Source organism: Sycon ciliatum, chromosome 1 (genome assembly GCF_964019385.1).
Source record: "Sycon ciliatum chromosome 1, ocSycCili1.1, whole genome shotgun sequence".
Taxonomy (NCBI): domain Eukaryota; kingdom Metazoa; phylum Porifera; class Calcarea; order Leucosolenida; family Sycettidae; genus Sycon; species Sycon ciliatum.
In genome coordinates, this window is record NC_088643.1 from 29,492,719 (window position 1) to 29,510,055 (window position 17,337).

The 17,337-nt window shown below is 51.5% G+C and overlaps 1 protein-coding gene across 1 annotated transcript in view; it reads left to right on the plus strand.

Moving 5' to 3' along the window:
* LOC135826813 (GPI inositol-deacylase-like) overlaps positions 1–17,337 on the plus strand; it is a 39,194-nt gene that overhangs the window by 4,744 nt on the left and 17,113 nt on the right. The window contains exons 3-7 of the mRNA XM_065339438.1: positions 1,599–1,619; positions 2,207–2,277; positions 3,857–3,945; positions 8,469–8,511; positions 16,618–16,715. Coding sequence (XP_065195510.1) covers positions 1,599–1,619; positions 2,207–2,277; positions 3,857–3,945; positions 8,469–8,511; positions 16,618–16,715 — 322 coding nt within the window. The remainder of the gene's footprint in view (positions 1–1,598; positions 1,620–2,206; positions 2,278–3,856; positions 3,946–8,468; positions 8,512–16,617; positions 16,716–17,337) is intronic.

Sequence of the window (17,337 nt, forward strand, 5' to 3'; positions counted from 1 at the left end):
GCACCACTCCTTAATAGAGTCAGCCTCACACCCAGGATCGGCGTTTCCGAGATAGACAGCTTTCCAGTTTATCCCTTCTGGCCCCTGGAGGCTGCCTCGCTTGCTGGGCGGCATCAGCTTCTTGTACTGTGACGTAATAGTACCCTGCAGTGCGGAAATACGAGTCATGTGTCGGCATGCAGGATGCTGCCATCCATTACGCTCAGTTTCACCAGGAGTACCGGAGCTGGTCATATGCGTGCCATGTTTGGGTGCGTCAGGTGCGTACCGCAAACCTACTTGTACACTGGGCACGGGGCTCTGCAGCGGACGCACTAGGAATGGTGGTGTTCGTAGTTGGACCTACTTGTACAACGGGCTCTGCAGTAGACGCACATGAAAGGGTGCCAGCGTTCAATTGGTACAGAGTGGTTTGTGGCATTGCCGGGGCTCGCTCTTGCTGAGTTTTTAGCTCTCCATATCTTCCCGTAACCGTGATATTTGAGCTTCGAAGTTTTCTCGCGAAGACTTATTCTTTTCAATCACATTTCGTAATTGCAAAATCTCACTTGAAAGGGTTCGGATTACATCTAACAGTTCTGATACAATTGGTACCATACCGTTTTCACATGGCGGTACTGTTGCTGGTGCGCGGGTACCCGACCTTGCTCATGGAGAGCGAACACGAGAGGTCCGCCCTGGATAGGGCATCCTTGGCTATCTGCTGCAACACATTAAACTCGATCAGGGCTAGGTCCAAGGTTGAGTCAGCCATAGCTGTGCTACCTTGATCCATGCACAACAAAAACAAAAGTAAGGAGTCGGTTGGCGGAGCAACAACATTTGCTTCCACCTTCTATCACCACAAAGGTGCACGGCATGCAGAGCCGTTCATACACTTGTTACAGAAGGAACCAAGGTGTTTGTTGGGACTCTGAGTTTCACACTACAAGGCAATCATCAGCCAGTGTACATGTGCTGTAAAAGAACCTTTGATCCGCTCTCATGCTTTGTCGCCTCCCAGCTGGTTTTTCGGCGGGGGGGATTAGATCCAGGCTGTCAATTGCAGTGCTATGTACAACACAAAAGATCAGACATGCCGTGATGGATTATGCCCAGTTTCATCTACATGCATCTAGTATTGCGTACAGCAGTGCATGCGTTGGTTCAACACCCTTCTTTATACTGCAGTCACTTCACAGGTGGAAATTGGGGAGGGGGTGGGTCAACGGTCTCTTCACGGACATGTGCCTGGTGTGGGTGGGGGTACCACGGTTGTTGGTGGCATTGGTTTCTGATAGAGCAATAATCTGTTTCGTGCGTTGCTTGCGGATGTTTACACAGCAGACGTTTCATTGCTGTTCATGTGTTCATGATGACAGCAGCATTCCAAGCATCATCTGGGTTGACATCCGCAGCACCCTTGAGCGGTGGGTAAATAAACCCAAACCTAAGAGCAAGGCACTCCTACCCAAGCACTTGCAGGTGATCGTCTAGCTCATATATACGTGCACTTACATTGTTGGCGCTTGAGCTTTATTTTGTAACCCAGTGTTGTTTGGACTAATGTTTTGCTTTATTCTGTGAATGTGTGATCTTTCTGTTTTCCCGCTTTGTAGTCAACAAGCTTCTCTCATACGGTAAGATTTGTTCTTGTAGATACACTCTATCTGCAGACGGAACTGTTTCGTCCTTTGTGGACTCGTCAGCGCAGCACAGAGAAAATGGGGCCGAACCTGATAGCAATGAAAACATATATATTCCAACGCCATATTTTAAACCGGGCCCGAACGAACCTTGCCAGAGTGCTCAAACTGACCAGTCAGTGAGCTCTGCATAACGCAAACAGGAAAGGCAGTACAACACATTGAGAGTGCTCAACTGCTACACTTCTTGTTGATACATATATGTTGCATGCCTACACTGTACAAGTAGAGTCACTACTGCCACAGCCCAATACCAGCTCAAAACAAATGTTGTAATAGTCTCCTCAGCAACCTTTTTTTTTTTACGAGATGCAGTGCAATATGTGTACATGTGTGTGTATGCAAACGAACAACACAGTGATGATGATCTTTCAAAGTTGTTTTCTTGACACGTATATCTTAATATGGTTAGATTCTTTTTCTCTGTCGTACATTGTTGTGGTGTGTTGCGGTTTTTTTCTTGTTGGTCTTGCTTTTTGGACGTTGGTGTGACGCACATTCTTGGTGTTTGTACTTTGTAGGTCCAGCAAGTTCAGGATGAGCGGTGTACCAGTTTTGTTCCTGCCAGGAAATGCTGGAAGTTACCAACAGGGTTAGTAGTGTGTGTAGTTGCTGTTGCTGCTGCTGCTGCTGTACGCCTACATCAATGTCAATACTGCTGCTGTGCGCCTGTCAATGGAAATTGACCGATAATGCGTGGACACAGTGAGGATGATGCGTTCCTTTATGCTCTGCAAAATTCACGCGTTAAATACTAGAGATGGAGGGGGGGGGGGAGGAGGGGGGAGGGGGGGGGGGGGCAGCTGATGCCCGACCTGTATCCAGTACCGCAACTACAAGAGCAAGGCGAAGGTGTGTAACTGTAGAACAGGGGCAACATGCCTTCTTGACGATACGTTCCTGACTGGCGGGCTCATCTGTATTGTGAAGGTACCCGTGCTGGATGCCTCTGAGAATGATGCTTTGAAGACCTACCACAGGCTGACCGAAAATACTCAATGACAAGCTAACCACCTGACATCATTCCAACACAAAACAAAACACATTGAAAAAGCACACAACTCTCCTAGTACACCTGAAAACGCAAGGATTCAAACAGGGCCTACACCATCCACTAGTTCTTTCGCCACCGTTGGCGCCCATTCTCCCACACCACCAACATAATTATGTGATCTGTCCATGACAGAGAAACTCTTCATCAGCAATGTGTCTTTGTGTGTTGTGTTTGCTGACAAGACCAGATCACTGAACAAGCGTTCCAAGCTTGTGTCCCAATGCTGCCACGGATCTAAATACTGCGTTTCAAACTTTAGAGCCCAGATTCCAAACTGGCATATTAGGATACATACATTTGTACGTGAAGTGGGTGGGTTACAGTGAGGGCTGCGTCCCACCCGCCTGTGTGAATTCACAGGGAGTGTGAGTTACAAAGTCTGAAGAAAATGTTGAACGGTTTCTGCTGGGATGACGACTACACCATAGCTCAGTGGTTAGAGCATCGCTGGCTGCAAGCGAGGGTCCCTGGTTCAAGTCCTGGTGGTGGCAGTCCATTTTTTCTTCAGACTTTTCCCGTTTGCACCTTTTCCTCAAATCAGTGAATAGGATACAAACCTACATACAAAACAGAGCAGATGAATCCCGATTACTTGAAGTACATTTATCACAAGTCACTGATCCTGCTCAGGTTCGTACTTATGCACAAGTAGCTAGTAGCTACACCTTACCTCCCACCCTGGCTGGGGCCCTGTGCAACATGCTACATCACTACATATCCTGCTTATCACTGCAACAGTCATGCCTTCTACTATATCATCGTCAATTCATTGAGCTGACCCTTCATGCACCACTGTCCCACCAAGGTGCCAAGGTGCCAAGGGGTATTACTTTCTTTGTACCGGTATAGTCCACTGTTCACTCTCTTGGGCTTAGTCTCCTGATCATTACGTAACAAGCAAGAGACCCTGAGTGGAGACACACGTAGATGGTTTCCAGTGCACTTTGCGTGTGGTAAAGATCATCTGGAGTGCTAGCCACTCATCATCCGCATTGAGCACTCTGACCTGTTCTTGGGCTTTGGGCTTGTAATGTATTTCCATAGAGGGAAGTAGCCAGCTGCGGACCAACTGCTAATCTGTTGACTGGTGCTCTATTTGTTGCGTTTGCATGCACAGTGCGTTCACTGGCGTCTGTGGCACTCAGAATGTCTCTCACCAAGCCAGGAGCAAATCATCTCGACTGGTTTACTATTGACTTCAATGAGGTCAGTCATGGGCAGCTGGCTCCCTGGTGGTTTCCTCGTGATCGGCCACTTCGTGAAATATAAGTTTCCGTGCATGGCACGGTAAGTGAAGTTAGCAACCCACCAACAATTACATTCCTCACATAATTTGCACGTACTTGCCATAGCGCATCACGTGCCCGTGCAGAACACGCACTCCGAACTCCCGCGCCCGGCACGGGACCACGCGGAGCATGCGCATTACTCCGGCTCTCGATGCTGCTTCTTCTTCATCCTTGCTGCGCCAACAGTCAGATCGCTTGACAACCTTGGCCAGTTTTTGAGCAGCTTGCTCTTCGCTTTGCTGTGCTGACGGTCAAATTGTTTGACTATCGCGGCCAGTTTCTGATCAATATCCGATCAACCAGGTCTCTGTCAGTGAGCGATGTCCAGCCAAAACGCTCCGTTTGCTTTGCTGCGCTGACGCAGTGACGGTCAAATTGTTTGACAATCGCGGCCAGTTTCTGATCAATATCCGATCAACCATGTCTCTGTCAGTGAGCGATGTCCAGCCATAACGCTCTTTGCTTTGCTGCCTTGACGGTCAAATTGTTTGACAATCGCGGCCAGTTTCTGATCAATATCCGATCAACCATGTCTCTGTCAGTGAGCGATGTCCAGCCAAAATGCGCTCTGCTGAGCTGCGAAACGCACTGGCATCCCGCAATTTATTATTTAGACCCGACAGGAACAAAACCTACTCCGCGGACTCGCCTGCTCGAGTTGAAGTTGGCTCCAGACTACTGTACGCGAGGACTTGGCCGCTCCGGCAGCGGATCAGAACCTAGCCGAGGCAACTGCAGCCCCATCCCTGGCCTGGGAGACTTTAGTCGGGAGGAGGTTCGCGACGCTTGGAGCACGTATTGTGCGACTGACGCAGCAGCACACCCCTCCAGGGCCCCCGGAGCTGTTTTCGCACCAGCCCATAATCTTGAAGATGGCTCGGAAATTTAGGTCCCTGATGCTGAGCTCTCCTCTCTAAAGCTGACACGAAGTATGCCTGGCGGCTTTGGTCTGTTTCCCCTCATGTCTGGCCCCGGCTTGGTATTTTTTGGAAGGTTCGTACCATGTAGATAAGGCACCACCATTTGGCCTTAGATCCTCCCCCTTCCGTTCAACAGACCGGCTGATATGAACTCTCAGCCCAACGGCGACTCTGCAATGATCCTGCTAAGTCTCTTACTCGTCTTCGAGTACAGCGCTTCCGGACTCTCAGCCCATCTACCGACGCAGTGCTGACACACCCTGCACAGTCCACCCTCCAGCAGTTGACGACGCAACCATGGACCTCATCCGCCAGGGCCTGGCGGCCAGTTCCAGCATAACATGCGCTTCGCTGCCGCGCTCCGAACACTTGTCGCCCTGCGCCAGGGCAAGCCACACTCAGGGACTGATCAGTGCCGGCAGCATTGTTCCAGATCCTGTACTTTGAGTGCATTGCCCACTGTGCTAATGGCTAGCCGCATTGGACGGCACTCACATCAAATGCAGTGTAATAGTAATGCAGATAAATCCTGTTTGGGTCAGGTTGTCAGCGCTGCCGGACTCGCATCCCAACTGCCGAAGTGGTGCCGACACAACCAGCGCAGTCCACCCTCCAGCAGTTGACGACGCAACCATGGACCTCATCCGCCAGGGCCTGGCGGACAGCTCCAGCATGGCATGCGCTTCGCCGCAGCACTCCGAACGCTTGTCGCCCTGCGCCAGGGCAAGCCAACCTCAGGGACTGATCAGTGCCGGCAGCATTGTTCCAGATCCTGTACTTCGAGCACATCGCCCACTATGCTAATGGGCAGCCGCATTGGACGGCACTCACATAAATTGCAGTGTAATAGTAATGCAGATAAATCCTGTCTGGGTCCGGTTGTCAGCGCGTCTGGACTTGCAGCCCAACTGCCGAAGCGGTGCCGGCACAACCAGCGCAGTCCACCCTTCAGCAGTTGATGACGCAACCATGGACCTCATCCGCCAGGGCCTGGCGGGCAGCTCCAGCACAACATACGCTTCGCTGCAGCGCTCCGAACGCTTGTCACCTCGCACTAGGGCAAGCCATACCCAGTGACTGATCAGTGCCAGCAGCATTGTTCCATATCCGGTACGTTGAGCGCATTGCCCACTATGCTAATGGGCAGCCGCATTGCACGGCACTCACATCAATTGTAGTGTAATAGTAATGTAGATAAATCCTGTTTGGGTCAGGTTGTCGACGCTTCTGGACTCGCAGCCCAACTGCCGACGCAGTGCCGACACAACCAGCGCAGTCCACCCTTCAGCAGTTGACGACGCGGGCCGCAACTTTGGACGATCTGGCTGGCGTACAGCACTACCTGCAGTCCACCGTGCCTAGCCCGCACAACCGCGCCATGCTCTGGAGCGCCGTGACTCTGGCCTTCCACGGGCTGCTCAGAGTCAATGAGTACACCTTCACGGAACGGGGCGCCGGCCTTGAGTACAGCGATGTGACCATGTACCCAGACCGCGTGGAGCTGCGCCTGCGTGTGACAAAGACGAGCCAATACGGCAGCGGCCAGGACATTAGCGTCAGGAGGACAGGCTCGCCGACATGCCCGCACACGGCAGCCACCAGCTACCTAGCAGCCCGTGGCTCGGCACCTGGCCCGCTCTATCGCTATGATGACGGCACGCCCCTGAAGCCGCATAACATCAACAGGCTACTACAAACAGCCTTGCCTAACAAAGACGTGCGCAGCCACAGCCTCAGACGAGGCGCTGCAACGCTGGCAGGCAAAGCTGGCGTGCCTGAGTACGTGCCGAAGACCGCCGGCAGGTGGCAAAGCTCTGCCTACCTCCGCTATGTCCGCACCCCTGTCGCAGACAGAGCATTGCCAGCGGCATTGTTCTAGTCTCTGCCCGTTATGCTAATGGGTAGCCGCATTGGACGGCCCTAGCAACAGCTGTAGTGTACATATGATATACCCATTATACTATAACTATAGTAACGCTACTATAACTATAGTAATGCCGATAATTCCTGTTTGGGTCATGTTGTATTTTGGGAGAACGGTAGGGATCGTGGGTCAGGCCGGCATTGAGCCAAGTGCGCCTACATGTGCTCACAAGTGCATCCCTACCGTATGCGTGTATTGACACGCCGGGCAATTGTTGCCCCCATTAGCCCTGGCATTGGCCAGTCTAACGCACATTGGTGCTTGCGATACTACGGCATTGGTCCATAGTATTGCATACTGCATGCGGCAATTGTTGCCTGCGATACTACGGCATTGGTCCATAGTATTGCATACTGCATGCGGCAATTGTTGCCTGCGATACTACGGCATTGGTCCATAGTATTGCATACTGCATGCGGCAATTGTTGCCTGCGATACTACGGCATTGGTCCATAGTATTGCATACTGCATGCGGCAATTGTTGCCTATGCCCTGATAATACAACGCGTAATAGCTCCCAAACAGGTCGGCTTGTGTGGTTGTTAAATATAAGTTTCCGTGCATGGCACGGTAAGTGAAGTTAGCAACCCACCAACAATTACATTCCTCACATAATTTGCACGTACTTGCCATAGCGCATCACGTGCCCGTGCAGAACACGCACTCCGAACTCCCGCGCCCGGCACGGGACCACGCGGAGCATGCGCATTACTCCGGCTCTCGATGCTGCTTCTTCTTCATCCTTGCTGCGCCAACAGTCAGATCGCTTGACAACCTTGGCCAGTTTTTGAGCACCACCACCCACCCCATCATCTCTATCCATCATTCTATTCTAAGCCATCCCGGAAGGGAGAACGGTAGGGATCGTGGGTCAGGCCGGCATTGAGCCAAGTGCGCCTACATGTGCTCACAAGTGCATCCCTACCGTATGCGTGTATTGACACGCCGGGCAATTGTTGCCCCCATTAGCCCTGGCATTGGCCAGTCTAACGCACATTGGTGCTTGCGATACTACGGCATTGGTCCATAGTATTGCATACTGCATGCGGCAATTGTTGCCTGCGATACTACGGCATTGGTCCATAGTATTGCATACTGCATGCGGCAATTGTTGCCTGCGATACTACGGCATTGGTCCATAGTATTGCATACTGCATGCGGCAATTGTTGCCTGCGATACTACGGCATTGGTCCATAGTATTGCATACTGCATGCGGCAATTGTTGCCGATGCCCTGATAATACAACGCGTAATAGCTCCCAAACAGGTCGGCTTGTGTGGTTGTTAATTCTTATATCGAAAAAATTATTGTAATTGTGTCAAGCTGTGCATGTGTCTAACATGATCTGCGGAATCAGTTCGTGTGTCCTCTCCCGGGTTTGTGACTCCCCGCTGGTACCGTATCCACACATCCTTGCTGGTGCAGTATTGTAACTTGCCTTCTGCCTTTTTATGGTGTGTGTGCGTGTGCACGCGCGCGCGTGTGTGTGTGTGCGTGTGTGTGCGTACCTATGCGTGTGCATATGTGGGTTCATGCGTGTGTTCGTACATGCGTTTGTGGGTGTGTGGGTGGGTGATATCTGGTTTGATGTGCAGGAAATGGGAGGGATTCATGGCTCAACCTTGATGTCACAATCCAGTAAGTATTAAACATGGGCTCTGAGCAGCCGTATCTTTGACTTGACTGTCATGATAGTGTACATGAGTAAGCAGCAGCATTCGGCCTTGTACAGACACTTCTCAGCATTCCGCCCTGTACAGACACTTCTCAGCATTCGGCCCTGTACAGACACTTCTCATCAACCACCACACCACAACTGTGCTCTCCAGTTGACCCTTCCCCTTTTGGTGCAAAGGGGTGAGTTTCACTATCTTAGCCATTCTACAAGATCTACCTAAGCGCTAAAAAGTGAACCATAATATCATGAATGTATGAATGTGTGCTATTCCTGCACCTTGTGTATAACCCTGCTTAATATGGCGGTAAATACACACCTGGAATTACGGCAGTAAATACACACCTGGCATTATGGCGGTACATACACACCTGGCAATATGGCTTTAAATACACACCTGGCAATATGGCAGTAAATACACACCTGGCATTATGGCAGTAAATACACACCTGGCATTATGGCGGTAAATACACACCTGGCATTATGGCAGTAAATACACACCTGGCATTATGGCAGTAAATACACGCCTGGCAATATGGCAGTAAATACACACCTGGCAATATGGCAGTAAATACACACCTGGCATTATGGCAGTAAATACATGCCTGGCATTATGGCAGTAAATACACGCCTGGCAATATGGCGGTAAATACACACCTGGCATTATGGCAGTAAATACACACCTGGCACTAGGGACCTTTCGCATTTGCTACGAATCGAATGCGAAACGAAAGTTTGATTCGGCTCGTAATCGTTTCGTTGAAAACAGAATTCAGGTTTCGCAAGTCGTAATGCAAATGTGCATGGCAACTACGAATACGGCCGGTAGCTTGGCGTACGGGTGTGTTCGCGCACACGTGCATGGATCATGGAATCAAGGGAAAAATGTGTACCTGGCAAAACATGTGTACCTTGCAAAAAAAGGTGTACCTGACGGATTCGGAGCGTGCCACGAATGAAGAGGCTTCCATTTGTGAAAACGAGCTCTCCGCGGCGACTCTGACGAATCCTCGAACCCAGGTGACGAATCAGCATTCGTTTCGTATCCGTACGCGTGGTGCGAAAGGTCCCTATTATGGCAGTAAATACACGCCTGGCAATATGGCAGTAAATACACACCTGGCAATATGGCAGTAAATACACACCTGGCAATATGGCAGTAAATACACACCTGGCAATATGGCGGTAAATACACACCTGGCAATATGGCAGTAAATACACACCTGGCAATATGGCGGTAAATACACACCTGGCAATATGGCAGTAAATACACACCTGGCAATATGGCAGTAAATACACACCTGGCAATATGGCAGTAAATACACACCTGGCAATATGGCAGTAAATACACACCTGGCAATATGGCAGTAAATACACACCTGGCAATATGGCAGTAAATACACGCCTGGCAATATGGCAGTAAATACACACCTGCCCACACACGCTCTCAATGCTGCTAAGTTACTCTGGCACAGATGGTGGTGGTGAGAAGGAGAGCTCTGTGCTAGAGTAACTTTGCAGCGTAGAGAGCGTGTGTGGGCAGGCGTGTATTTACTGCCATATTGCCAGGTGTGTATTTACCGCCATATTGCCAGGTGTGTATTTACCGCCATATTGCCAGGTGTGTATTTACCGCCATATTGCCAGGTGTGTATTTACCGCCATATTTCCAGGTGTGTATTTACTGCCATATTGCCAGGTGTGTATTTACCGCCATAACGCCAGGTGTGTATTTACCACCATATTGCCAGGTGTGTATTTACTGCCATATTGCCAGGTGTGTATTTACCGCCATATTGCCAAGTGTGTATTTACCGCCATATTGCCAGGTGTGTATTTACCGCCATAATGCCAGGTGTGTATTTACCGCCATATTGCCAGGTGTGTATTTACTGCCATAATGCCAGGTGTGTATTTACTGCCATATTGCCAGGTGTGTATTTACTGCCATATTAATCAACATAACTTACATACTTACATAAGTACAGCTGCAGTGGAGTCTTCAATTTCCCATTTCGCTAGCAATGGTACATTGTGACGGGAAGTGGGAGTTGTGCTAGGAGCTGAGAGCGAGATATAACAGTGTGCATTGCCTATGATGTCATACTGATGTATTCATGTAATGAATTCAGTTTAGCGTAGGCGCACATCTCGCAACTACGTATCTGCTGCGCTACAGCGCCCTCTACGGTTCTGGCCGCGGCACTTGTTTAGCGCGCCTTGCCGCGACCGGCAAGACCGCCTGCTGTGCATCACATTAATTTATGCGTACGCCATCACAATAATTAATTCAGTTTTGATCGGGTCCGAGTCCGCAACGTGGCACATCTCCTTGCCATTCTCAGTTTTGAGTCTTCTCTGCTTTGGCTCATGCCCGACTTGCATCCTGCTGCCTTTGTCTTTTGCTGACCCACCATCCCACCACTAACCATTAATACTACATTGCATCATTCCTACTTCAAGTACAATAAACCTGGTGGCGAGTCACTCATAACTGGTCTGCCTTTCTATTGCGGCATTATGGCCTTATGGTCCTGCCTTTCCATTGCGGCAATCACAGCCTCCGGGCTTCTGCCTTCCTGCGGCAATCACAGCCTCCGGGCTTCTGCCTTTCTGCGGCACTCGCAGCCTCACGGGCTCGTGCCTACCTTGCGGCAAAGACCAACCAGTTCCTCGTCACCAGTACTTACCCAACACAACCTAGCCTTATTCGTGTGGTGTATGCCTGTCTGCATGCCGTCTGTGTGCGCGGAATGCTAATGATGTATGCCTGCCTGCATGCCGTCTGCGTGCGCGGAATGCTAATTGCAAGTAAATATTTCCACTCAAATCCAACCGGAACTTCACAGCATGAAAAAATAAAATCAGCAAAGTTGCCTTTTTTAATGAAGCGAGACTATGCATGTGACAGGAAAATGAACTACCGTAAAGTACCGCCAGAGCGCCCCGTCTCGCGAGAGCGCCCCACCCTGATTTTACAGCCAGGGAAAGGAAAAATCGTATGGCAGAGTGCAACAAAGTTTGTACCTTGTGTGAACCTAAGTGTACTAAGGTCACACTAAGCAGGTTTTGTGTGGATCCCGTGTTCGCTTGAAGGTACGGATTGTATGCAGAACGTGCGATATGTGTACAAAGATCGTGTCGTATGACCTACAGACAGGAGACCACTTTCACAATACGACCACGAAAGGACGAGATGGTGGGGCGCTCTGGCGGTACTTTACGGTACATGCAAAATACGTGTGAAATAACTACCTACACTCAAGGGGAGGGCGGGTGGGACACTGTTATATCTTGCTCTCAGCTCCTAGCACAACTCCCACTTCCCGTCACAATGTACCATTGCTAGCGAAATGGGAAATTGCGCATCGGAGCTTCAAGCTTCGATATAACAGTGTATTCTTCAAAGCGCACAAAACAAACAAAGCCCGCGTGAAATAAGCATACTTATGTCCAAGCATGGACAACATTGAAGTATGAACCGTCATTGATAATGACTTGTGGAGTCACGGGACAGGCCCCAGCCTAATCCCCGGAGCTGAGAACGGCTGCACTGTATGTGGCCGCTGCCGCTGATGCCGGTGCTACGTCCCGGCGGTAGAAACAGTGGAAGGTTGACGCACGCTTCCGGTCAGCTGTATCCATGATCACGGTCGTAGACCCTCCGGCTCGAGCTGCCGCAGATGCGGAGGCCCCGCAAGTCGAGTGGGCGGAGAAATCAGAAGTGCTGATTCCGGCTTGTGAAAGTATGTCCTTCAGCCAACGGGCCACGGTCGGTGAAGACACCGGCTTGTGTGGCTTCCGGAACGACACCAATAGGGATGGCGGGGCGTTGTCCGCCGTACGCCACGATGCGGAGCGCGCAACGTACGCCAACAAATGCTGCACCGGACAGAGCTCCGGTACCGGAAAAGGTGCGAAACACACTTGCTGGAGAGGCTCACCAGAACGCTGTGTCTTCCTTGGGCGCAGCAAGGACAAACGGATAGAACCATCCAATGTTTGGCAGAGGTGGTGAGACAGCATCCACAGTTCTCCACAGCGATGAGCACCTGCCAGTGCCAGGATCATGGTCAAACGTAGAGTGAGCTGCTTATTGGAAAGCTCGGCTGCAGTCGGCCAGGAGCGTAGCATATCAAGCACAATTTGCACATCCCAGGTGAATGCATACCGTGGCTGCGGCGGACGTAGGTTGTAAACGCCCTTCGGCAGTCGAGACACTGTGGGGTGATTGCCCACCGCTGCTCCATTCATTGGAGGCAGGACTGATGACAGAGCCGACCGGTATCCGGACAGAGTCCGGAATGCCCGTCCATTCTGAAACTGGTCCGCGAGGAAGGCCAATATCTGGTTTAGAGCTGGTCGAGTCGGATCCACCTGCCGTCCACCACACCAGCGACTCCAGCATGTCCAAGCGCTGTCATAGTGACGTGCCGTGCTCGTCCGCCAGGAGGCGAGCAGGAGGTTGGACACCTGGTCCGAAAATCCTGACAGCGCGAAGGAATTCCGGAGATGGTCCACGCGACCAACAGCAGCTTGCTGTCGACAATCAGGGGGTGCTGTTCGCCCAGAGGACCCTCCACTAGGTTGGGCCAACATGGGAGCAGAGTTGGGGAGCTGGTGGCCACTTGCAGCAAAGCCGGGAACCATGTTGCTCCCCGCCATAGCGGAGTTACTAGCACGAGCTGAGGAACCTTCTGCATCTGCACTTGCCGGATCACCCTGCCGACTAGCGAGAATGGGGGAAATGCATACGCGCTCATGCCTGCCCAATCCAGGGAGAAGGCATCCGTAGCCATTGCCTCGGGATCCGGGTGCCAGGACACAAATGTTGGTGTCTGAGATTTGACCCTGGATGCAAACAAGTCGATACAGCAACCACCCAAAGAGTCGCGAATCCACGAGGAGACTTGAGGGTGGAGACGCCACTCCGAAGAGCTGTGATGGCGTGACCAGAAATCGGCGATCGTGTTGAGCGGTCCCGGGATATACTCGACACGAAGGGTGAACTGTCGATCGAGACACCACTGCCAGAGATCTGTTGCTACTGAGTTGAGAATCTGACTGTGTGCTCCGCCCATGCGGTTGACATAGGCGACCGCTGTTTGATTGTCCATCTGCAGCAGAATATGGCACTTCTGAGCATGACGAGCAAAGCATTGCACTGCAAACATCCCAGCCAGGAGTTCCAGGACGTTGATGTGCAACTTCGCTTCCTGCATCGACCAGCGACCGCCCGTCACCTGTCCTGCACAAACAGCACCCCAGCCGCCGCCCCCGCCATGGGAGGCAGCATCGGAGGCAATGATGAGGGCTGGTGGATCCAGACGTAACGGCCTCCCATTCCCGGTGTCGAGGTACTTCACCCACCAAGTCAGATTGGCACGGGAGTCGGAGTTGAGAGTGATGGCTGTCTTCCACGACATGTTCCGGCGTCGAGCCGAGTTTTTCTGTGCCTGGAGGGCACGCAGGTGTAGAGGTGCTGGGGCTACCCCCGGCCATGCGGAGGTCATCATCCCGACAATGCTGGCCATCTGTAGAATGGAGATACCTGGCTCCGCCAAAGCGTCCCGGCAAGACCTGAGTGTCTTTGTCCGGCGCTCGTCTGATATCTGAATTGTCAAAGAGACCGACCTCACTTGAAATCCAAGAAAGGTCATCTCCTGTGCGGGAACCAGTACAGATTTCTCGAAGTTCACGATGAATCCGAGGCCGCAAAAAAGATGGATAGCTGAAGCCGTGCAGATCAGCGCTGCTTTGCGCGATGCTGCCAGGATCAGCATGTCGTCCAGATAGATGATTACACGAATGCCAAACTGGCGAAGTGTAGTCACGACTGGATGCAGAATCTTTGTGAATGCCCAGGGGGCCACAGACAGACCAAATGGCAGGCACCGGAACTCGTATCTCGTGTCTTGCCAGAGAAATTGCAGGAATCTCCTGTCGTCCTGCGCAATCGGCACTGTCAGGTACGCATCCTTGAGGTCGATCTTGGTCATGTAGTCTCCCGGCTGGAGAAGATCGTGCAGGGAGTGAGTGCCCTCCATCTTGAAATGATGGTAGGGTAGGAAGCTGTTCAATATCCTCAGGTTGACAACAGGCCGCATCTTCCCGCCTGCTTTCGGAACCACAAACACGGCACTCGCGAATCCTGGCGGCTCCCGGGAATCCACACTCCTGACTGCCTCTTTCTCCAAGAGAGACTGAACCTCCTGAGACATGGCTTGTTGCTCGGAGGCGGACAAGGGTCGGGAGTTGGGCACGCTGTCCTGGGTAGGCTGCGGATGGAGTTCTAGGTGGTAACCTTGTATAGCTCTGAGAATCCATGGATCGGCGGACAGCTGCCTCCACTCGCTGGCGAAAAGGGCTAGGCGACCCCCGAGAGGCAAAGCCCAGTCCTGCGCCGAGACAGCAAACAGCATCTGCCAGTCTGGCAGCAATGACTTGGCGACCCAGACCACCTCCGGCACTAACATTTGCACCGCTGGAGTGAGGAAATGGCTTAGGAGCGGCCCCGCTTTGCTGTGTAGCTGGTGTTCGCTCCTTGCCCGTCTTGCTTCCTGGTTGGGGGGAGCATCCGACCTCGGTTGGCATAGCCACGACCTGCTGAGCTGTACTGGGTCTGATTGTACGGGATGGTGTACGGCTGGTACCGGGAGCCACCGCCGTACCTGCTGACCACGGCACCTCGAAAAAACTGGCGTCCACCCGCTGGTGGTCCTCCAGCGCCAGACGTGTTGGTGCTCGGCTTCGGGGAGCTCGAGCGTCCTTATATTGTTTGACCACAAAGCCCAGAGCCTTTTGGGACTCCGCCTTGGATTGGATGCGGTCCATCAGCTCTGGGCCGAATAGGGCCGTGCCTGCCTTGTCGAAAGGCTCCTCCGCCATAGGAACAAGGCTCTTGTCCAGGTGTTCCAGGAACTCCTGACGCCTCAGCACTGATATTTTGTTGTTGGCATTGCCCAGAAGGGACAAACCAGCCGGCACCATGTCCAACACTGCTTGCGGATCCAGGCCTGTGCCAGCGTCCTGCACTGACCTGGCTTCCATCATTAGAGCAGAGAGAGGACCCAAAGTCCAACACACTGCTCTGCAGCGAGTACAAGGTGTTGTCTCGCGACTTCTTGAAAGACTGCCGAACACCTGGCAAATTCATCACTTCTTGGTCCAGCTTCGGTGTGACCTCAGGCCGGGGAAACTGCTCCACCAGGTCCCTGCGCTCCTTGCTTTTCAAGGGTTTCCTGGAACGAATTTGCAGGAACTGCTTGATCTCTGAGGACACCGGAGCATGCTCTGGGTCCTCTGTGCTTACGTCCACACACGAGGGTGCCTGCCCACTCGTGGTGTCGTGCAATTCAGCGTCACTCGAGCAGGCCTGCCCATTCGAGGAGCTAGGTGGAAGCAACAAACTTCCACGCGATAAACCAGACTTGTGCCTGCCCAAGGAACTGGCGATCTCCTGGGATTGAGTGCCTGCACCCAACCTGGAAACTTCGGAATCCGATTCCCTGGATCGCGAGGACTGGCCCTCGGCCAGGCTCGGTCCAGCTTCCAAAGCACGCAGACGATTATTGATAGGACCAAGAAGATCTAAAACGGCTGATGAAACAGCTTTACGGATCGTGTTTCGTCCATCTCTAATCGCGAGAGAAGAAGAGCCCAGATTTTCTAATCACTTCGGTTGAGCGGAAATAAAAAAGGCAACTTTGCTGATGTGGTTTCGTGATTTATTTTTCATGCTGTGAAGTTCCGGTTGGATTTGAGTGGAAATATTTATGACATCATAGGCAATACATATTGTTATATCGAAGCTTGAAGCTCCGATGTGCAACCTCATAACCCTGCTTGGTATATACATATTTATGATTGTATTGGATGTGACATCCTTGCGATTGGCTGCGAATGGCTGCTGAGCTGTGACTTGTAAATGCCACTGTCTGATGATCACTCAAATGAAAGTGAAACTTGAAATTTCAGCCCAGCAACCCTTCACCTTGGGCATGTGTGTGTACGTCAGGGTGACTTGAACATGACTTGTTTGTTTATTTTTTTGATTGGTTTGTGTGCAGACTTTGCGTCAGTATGTGTTGAGCACATACTGTCTCTCTATAATCACCTCTCCGTGTCAGCACGGCCTAGCAGTGTGGTTATTGTCGGTCACTCAATGGTAAGTAGAGAGAGAGAGAGAGAGAGAGAGAGAGAGAGAGAGAGTGTGTGTGTGTGTGTGTGTGTGTGTGTGTGTGTGTGTGTGTGTGTGTGTGTGTGTGTGTGTTGTGCCATTTTGTCGTACTCGCTGACTGTATATGATCTGGTTACGTTGTGGACAGTTGGTCATAACTCGTAACATTTTGTCCTTATCCTTTTTACCAAAATACCGTAAGATTCCGTAAATAAGCCCACCCTAAATAACGCCCATGTCCGATAATAAGCCCAGTTTTAGGCGGTGTACACTTCAAGTCCATTTTAGCGCCCATGCCCGAAATAAACCCAGGGCGTAAAGTGGACTCAAAATGACCAGCGCGCGAGCGTGCGTTCGCGTACAAACTGTAGAACAGTTGTAGATCGAGTGCGTACCTGTACCGCGCTCAGTGTGAATGGTGGTTCACTGAAACTAGTGGGTTGCTGATAGATTGATCTTCTGCAGATTGCGTCCGAAATAACGCCCATGCCCTAAAATAAGCCCATGCCCAAATATACGGCCGGTTTTTTACGCTCTGCAAAGTATACGCCCGGGGCTTATTAACGGAATTTTACGGTAATCATCAGTGACCTTTGTTGTGCCGCTGGAT